This window comes from Triticum urartu, chromosome 4 (assembly GCF_003073215.2).
Source record: "Triticum urartu cultivar G1812 chromosome 4, Tu2.1, whole genome shotgun sequence".
In the NCBI taxonomy this organism is placed as follows: Eukaryota; Viridiplantae; Streptophyta; class Magnoliopsida; order Poales; family Poaceae; genus Triticum; species Triticum urartu.
Window position 1 is genome coordinate 580262704 of NC_053025.1, and position 7676 is coordinate 580270379.

Consider the following 7676-nt stretch of genomic DNA (forward strand, 5'->3'; position numbering starts at 1 on the left):
CATATATACACTATATTCTTCTTTGAAACAAGTTAGCATATCGATGCAAACAAATGCATACCTTATTATTGTTACATCTTGATGGTCCAGTTAATCAAATAATTTAAAGATGACGTTTTAAAAGGGAGACAATACACATAATTTTGTTGTAAAATAGTGGAATTGTTGAAAACAATAAACTTATAATTATATCTTATTGTGTTAGTGCTATTTAATCAAATATGTTTAGTGTAATAGAAAACTATATTGATCAAAAATAAATTGTTCATATTACATATTCTAATATGGACTACATACGAAGCAAAATGAATGAATTTACACCTAAAATAATTCTATATTCATCTGTGTGTAGTCCATATTTAAATATCTAAAAAGACTTATATTTAGTAACCGGGGAAATACTAGTTAGTATATATACAAAATGTTCATCAACAAAATACAAACACAGAACAAAGCTGTAAAGACACACGGTATTCAATTATTATAGCCTCAACAAACAATGTCGGGTGTACTTGTGACTCTGAATTGTTATATCAACGTTTCTTCTCAAAATACTGAACAGCAAGATCTTGATAGTTTCTCTGAAAATGAGCCTTCTCCTGCATTTAATGGAACATAATAAACAAGATGATAATGTTACTCTTAACTATGCATCAGAGTAGACATTTATTGTTTTGAAACAACAACTCACATCTTCTTTTATCTGCTTCCACTGCCTGTTTCCTGCTCGACTTGCGACCCAGACAGGCTGACTAAAATTCTTCAAATTGAATTTCTTCCTGAAATACTCCTCCCTATAAAAAGATGAATTAGTGCTTCCTGAAGTGAAAAACAAGCCAGTTGCATAAAAACAAAATCGGCTTGAGAATAATAGGCTAGTATTAACAACTCACATTAAATGACAAAATGAGCCCGGATACTTTTTTTGACTTTTGGGGATTGGGGTCACCCGTCCTTGTTGAATCCTTTTTCATCCTGGAAAAGGTCCCTTACTATCTCAGAACAAGGAAACAAGAGATCAAATAGAGAGCTCAAAACTAAGGGTGTATTTTAATTTTCAATCCAGGACCAACAATAGAAAACAATAAAACATATAATTCTAGACAACTTCAGAAATGAAGTGAGAAACAACAATATTAGGTAAAACAAAATTTCAATTTTCAATGAGAAAAGAACAGTTTTAGTTAAACTATAAACAGAGGCAAAAGCTCATCCTCTGTGCTGGAGATGATGAGCTTTAGAGTAGCGTGTCTACTCCAACAATGGTGGCGAGGCACCCGACACTGCACTCTCCTCCAGTCGGGCTCCTCCTCTGACGGGTCCTTTGCAGCAAGTCCTTGCAGGGACGTCCTTTGGCCGTCGTCATCCGAGTCAAGCTCCACGAGCGGCGGCTTCTTCGCCATGAGTTTTCATGGAGAGGGAGAAATGGTGCATGGGGTCAGTGGCTGCACATTCCCATGTTCCTTTCCTCTAGCGATAGGGCCGTTGGCTGGGAGACGTGGCGATGGTGGGTGAAGGGAGGAAAAGGTGGGGGTAGAAAGAGGGGAAAATAGAGTCGTTGCTTTAGGGTGTCACCGCTCTGTTGCAGCTCCGACCCGTCGCAGCTCCGCCCGGCCCCGGCCGGCTTGCCGTAGCTCCGACCTGCCCCGGCTCCGTCCGCCGCCGCCTTGCACCGTCCGCCACATCTCCGACCCGCCGCAGCTCAGCCCGGCCCCGGCCGGCCCGCTGTAGCTCCGACCCGCCCCGGCTCCGTCCGCCGCCGCCTCGCACCGTCCGCCACAGCTCCGACCCGCCGCAGCTCAGCCCGGCCCCGGCCGGCCCGCTGTAGCTCCGACCCGCCCGGCCTCCGTCCGCCACCGCCCCGTAGCTCTGCCCCGCCCAGCTCCGTCCGCCACCGCCCCTCACCTCCGCCCCGCCCGGCTCCGTCCGCCACCGCCCCGCCTGCACGTCGCCGCCGCTCCATCGCTCTCACCGCTCTCCAATGGCGCTGAAGAAGACGCCGAAGGGCAAGTCGGGCTACTTCGGTGTGAGGCAGAAGCCCTTCGGTAACTTCGGAGTGAAGTTCTCCGACGCCGGGAGGCGTTGGTGGATCGGCACGTACCCCTCCGCCCATGAGGCCACGCGTGCCTCCGACATGGCGGTGTAGCGTGTCGAGAGGCCTCAGGAGCACCTCAAATTCCTAGAGATCGAGAGTCGGGCGGAAGCGGAGATGCTTGTGCCGCAGGGCATCAAGATGAAGGAGATCCCTATGAAGAAGATGACAACGAAGAAGCCGTAGGTTGTCGTCGGTGCCGGCGAGACCAACGAGGAGGTGATGTCGAGGTTTTCTCGGGAGCATCCGAAGTACGTCCGAGCCGAGCTGGAGTACTACTGGAAGTGTGAGGCGGAGCAGAAGAAGAAGGGAGCGAAGAAGGAGGACGAGGCTGGTCCCTCGACGGTGATCCCCATCGAGTCCTCTTCCGAGGAGGACTGGGCAGACTTCTCGGAGGAGGAGGAGGGGTGCGACGACCCGGAGAAGGATTTCTGGGCGCAGTTCCGCGGCTCCGACGATGAGTGGTAGTTTATCTAGTAGTTTAAATAAGTAGTAGTTGAAGTTCATGTATGAAACTATGTTGAATTTGATGTTTGAACTATGTTGAATGGACTAGTAGTTTGTCGTTTTAAAAAATTTACATCTTCATTTTAGATCATTTATTGGAGTTGCTCTTTTGAACCATCAATTTGGATCATCTGTTGAAGTTGAGCTTTTTCGAAGCTTCAAAACGCATTTTTTGACGGTTCAAATTTTACATTTCCCGTTTTAGACCGCTAAATTTTGGACCATCTATTGGAAATGCTCTTAGGGTGTCACTGCTCTGTTGCATTTTTTTCCTAGACAAAATACGCGACCCAACCGCAAACTTGATCAGAAGCCACTGTTCCTAAGGTGACGTGGACAGCTCCACGTGAGCCCCTTGTTTCTCATTTAATGGGTTTAATTAGTGAGTTGACTATGATGAATGAACCTCTGCCTTACGTTTGCACACATGACATACAAGTTTAGTTGCAGTTTGGATGAAAATCCAGTGAATTTGAATTTGAAAACAACATACTCCATATAATCCCGTTTTAAATTTGACACAGCGACAGTACAGTATTGTCACAAGAGCAAAAGCCAGCTCGTGGTCAACACACACACACACATACGGACACACGGGCGATGCGATGCCGGTCAGACGCTCTTCTTGTCGTCGAGGAGCTCGGCGAAGCAGGAGGCGAAGGCTTCCATGATGTCCGGCGGCAGCACCACGCCGACCTCGACGCCGCCCTGCCCGTCGGGGCTCTCGGCCAGCGACACCGTCCCGGGGGTCTTCTCGATGGACACCATGTCCACCCTGCACGGTGCGCCCCAGCCGAAGTCCGTGCCCCCGTACACGCCGTGCCTCGGCGACCCGCCCACCGACATGGGCCGCTGCGGCAGCACCGACATCACCTGCCCCAGCCACCCCTCCGCGCCCTCCAGCACGCCCCGCTCCATCTCCCTGATCGCCGATCCGATGGCCGCCGCAGCCGCGGCCACGCCGCCCGTGCCGCCCGTGAGCTCATCTGTGGCGGCCTCCACGAAGCACGGGCGCAGGCAGTTGCCCAAGTACTCGGCCGGGAGCGGCGGCGACACTCTCGACCGGCACTCGGCGGAGAAGAGCATGTGGCTGCGCGCCGCGCCTTCCACGCCCGCGGACCGGCTCCGCAGCAGGCACACCCACGCCAGCGCCGACGCCGCCACGAACGACGACGCGTGCGTGGCGCCCTTGATGCCGTCGATCTGGTCGCGCGTCAGCGCGAAGGACGCGATCACCGGAGACGGAGGCGGAGGCCCCTGCGCTTGCGGAGGAGGTGGCGCGAGGCGGCTCATCCCGGCGAGCGTCTTGCCGAGCAGGTCGTCGGGGTCGGCGACGAGGGAGCGGTCGAGCACGGGCGGCGGCGGCACGGCCTGTGAAGGATCAGCACCGTTGAGGGGCCCCCCGAGGCGGCACGCGGCGGCCCAGGTCCGGACGAAGAGCGTGGCGGAGGCGTCGTCGCAGGCGGCGTGGTGGACGGAGACGCCGAGGCAGACCCCGCGGCCGGGGAACACGGTGGCCTGCAGGGCGGCGAGCGCGAAAGCGCCGTCCTTTCCGGGCGGGGGCAGCGCGGGCACGAGCGGGCGCATCAGGCTCAGGTCCCGGGGCCCGGCGGCGACGAGGCGGTCGAAGCTGTCCTCCTGGGACTCGGCGAGGAGGAGGTGGAGCGCGTCGTGGGCGCTGGAGTAGGAGAGGCAGCGGGCGGCGGGGTTGAGGGTGCCGGCGAGCGGGAAGAAGCGGGCGAGCGCGTGCGGCAGGGAGGCGGCGAGCAGCGGGAGCGCGGCGGCCGGGTCAGCGTGGCGGTAGAAGAAGAGACGCTCGACAGGGCCGGTGAAGAGCCAGGCGGCGTCGAAGAAGGTGATGGGGAGGTCCGCGGACGGGCACGGCGGCGCCGGCGGCACGCGGAGGCGCTCCAGCACGCGCACTCCCGCTTCCGCCATGGATTCGCTGGTTCTCGGCTCGGTTGGGTTGGGTTAGGTGGATGCTCGATCTGATCTACCCTAAATTGTTCACCTACCACTGCCACTGCCACTGCCACTATGCTCTGCTTTGCTCTCTTCCCTAAAAAGATGAAAAGAAAAAGAAAAAGGAAAATGCTCTGCTTTCAAGCGGCTGCGTACTAACCAATGATAGATACCCATGGCGTCCTGCGCCTCATCTTCACAGCAGTCAGCATAGGTGATGCCAAAATTCAAGTGTTGTAAAATTAGGCAACTTAACGAGTGATTCCAGTACAATAGAAACCATTGTAAAAGATTACGGCGCACGTACTGACCATTTGTAGGTAGGTGCCTCCGTTGATGTTGGTGACGACTTGATACAAACGGTGTTGGTGTTGGAGACGATGATGAGTAGCGCCGTCTCACTTGCAAGAAAGACGACACGTGGTGACGAACGATAAGCAGTCACGCAAAACGCTTTCCAAAAACCTTATTCACCCTGTCCTAGCGCAGGATCACAAGACCTATAGTAGAGTTCTAGAGCAAGTAAATCATATTCTGAAGCTCGACTTGTGGTCATATGAGGCCATGCATTTGTTTGAGCCACGCGGGTTCAGTTGCACCGTTTGCATACAACATATGAAACAATTAATGAAAAAACTGAATGCACAATTTTTCAATAATATAGATTGTGTTTTTAATTTTCATGCATATTTGTGACTAGCTGAGCTATATTCAAAGCATGAATGATGCAATTTTGATATTACAGAGTACACATCCATTGTCGGTTGATTAATTACCCATGTGAAATGAAATGCATATTTGACCATGGAAATCGAGATAAAATGGGTCGTACAAAAGATTTTCAAAACCTTATCTACACCTCATAGACTCCAGACCATTCTACTTAGTTAAACCTAAGAGTGGAAATATACACTCTAAATTACCCTATTTCCTCAACTTGCACCTAACATAGACAATCATACCCTAAAAACACTCATCAACATATATTAGACGATATGCTTTATACATCATTGTGAAGGTATTTAAGTATATAGAAATAGACCATAGAATGCATATATAGTGCACTATATTCTTCTTTGAAACAAATTAATATACCGATGCAAACAAATGCATACCTTATTATTACATCTTGATGGTCAAGTTAATCAAATAATTTTAAAGATGATTCACTTAATTTTGTTGTAAAACAGTGTAATTGTTGAAAACAATAAATTTATAATTGTATCTTATTGTGTTAGTGCTATGTAGTCAAGTATGTTTAGTGTAATAAAAAACTATAATAGTCAAAAATAATTTTTTTTCATATTAGATATTTTAATATAGACTACATATGAAGCAAAATGAATGAATTTACACTTTAAAATAAGTCTATATTCATCCATATGTAGTCCATATTCAAGTATGTAAAAAGACTTATATTTAGAAATGGAGGAAGTACTAGTTAGTATACATACAAAATACTCATCAAAAAATACAAGCATCCGTGTGTTATTACCAGTGCCAGTGCGCCTTGCTTGTCTGAGTGCATCCGCACGTCCTCTGAGCCTGACATCAGTGGATCAACTCCCTGAAACAGAGCATTAAATTTTACTGGTTCAAAGCACATGACAAAGCTGGAAGAATATTCGATTGTTATAGCCAAAATAAACTGAAACAGAGCAAGGTCGGGTGTACCTGTGGCTCTAGATTGTTATAGGAACATTTCTTCTCAAAATACTCAACATCAACCTCTTGAGCCTTTCTCTGAAAAGGAGCCTTCTCCTGCATTTAATGGAACATCATAAACAAGATGATAATGTTAGTTTTAACTATGCAGCAGGGCAGACACTTATTGTTTTCAAACAACAACTCACATCTTCTTTCATCTGCTTCCACTGCTTGGCTCCTGCTCGACTTGCAACCCAGGCAGGCTGCATAGGATTCTTCAAATTGAATTCCTTCCTAAAATGCTCCTCCTTACAAAAAGATGTGATTTGTGCTTCCTGAAGTGAAAAAAATATAGTAGCATAAAAACAAAATCGGCTTGACAATAATAGGCTAGTGTTAACAACTCACATGGAAATGAAAAATGAGCCCCGACACCTTTTTGCCTTTTGGGGATTGGGATCACCCGACCTTCCTGCATCCTTTTTCATCCTGCAACTGGTCCCTTGACTATCTCAGAACGAGGAAACAAGGGATCAAACAGAGAGCTCAAAACTAAGGGTGTATTTTCATTTTCAGTCCAGGTCCAGTAATAAAAAACAATAAAACATATAGCTCTAGACAGCTTCAGAAATGATGTGAGAAGCAACAATATTAGGTAAAACATAATTTCAATTTTCAATGAGAAAAGAATAGTTTTAGTTTAAACTATAAACAGAGGCAAAAGCAGCACCACAAAAATATCTTAAAACCAACCGCTACTACACACTAACCATCATCCATCCATTGAGTTCCATCAAGAACAACCGATACTTCTATATTTATAGGTAAGCAAATCCTCCACATGGATTGGTAGCAGCCATTTGCCACTATGCTAATGGGAAAACCTAAGAGGTGAACTTGGTGATGGCCTTGGTGCCCTTGGAGACGGCATGCTCGGTGTGCTCGCTAGGGAGGAGGAAGGCAAGAAGCCCTAAGCTAATGGAGGGAAAGGGAATGAGGGCGGAGGGGGTGACAGGAAGTACCTCTAGGGAGAAGAGGACGCCGAAGTCATGGAGGTGATGGAGACAGTCAGGGGAGGCGGTGGTGGTCAGGATGGCGCGACAAGGGTGTGGCGATGACAGAGACGGCGTGGGAGAGCACCGACGATAGGGATGGCCTAGGAAGGATTTAAACCAAACGATGTAAAAAGATAATCACAATATGTTGTTTTCACACCACATTGTGCACACTGGGCTTAGCTAAACAGAATGTCCTGTGAGAAGCATGAGAGTGGTATTACCTATGGGTCCTCATCTGGGTGCATCTGGACGCCCTCTGGGAGTGGATTAACTTCCTGAAACGGAGAAGCAACATAAATTTAACTCTGCAACAGGAGCCATAAAATCTAACTACATGATTGTATTTTTAGTATCTAGTGTAGCGAATTCGAATATTAGTTAGTATATAAAGCACTCAAGTGATTCACTAT

General features: G+C 48.4%; 1 protein-coding gene across 1 annotated transcript; it reads right to left on the reverse strand.

Moving 5' to 3' along the window:
• Positions 1 to 3070: 3070 nt before the first annotated feature.
• LOC125552868 (malonyl-coenzyme:anthocyanin 5-O-glucoside-6'''-O-malonyltransferase-like) lies at positions 3071 to 4669 on the reverse strand. The gene has a single exon (XM_048716569.1). It carries the CDS (start codon positions 4535 to 4537, stop codon positions 3212 to 3214), a length of 1326 nt encoding a protein of 441 aa, XP_048572526.1. The 5' UTR covers positions 4538 to 4669; the 3' UTR covers positions 3071 to 3211.
• Positions 4670 to 7676: the final 3007 nt, after the last annotated feature.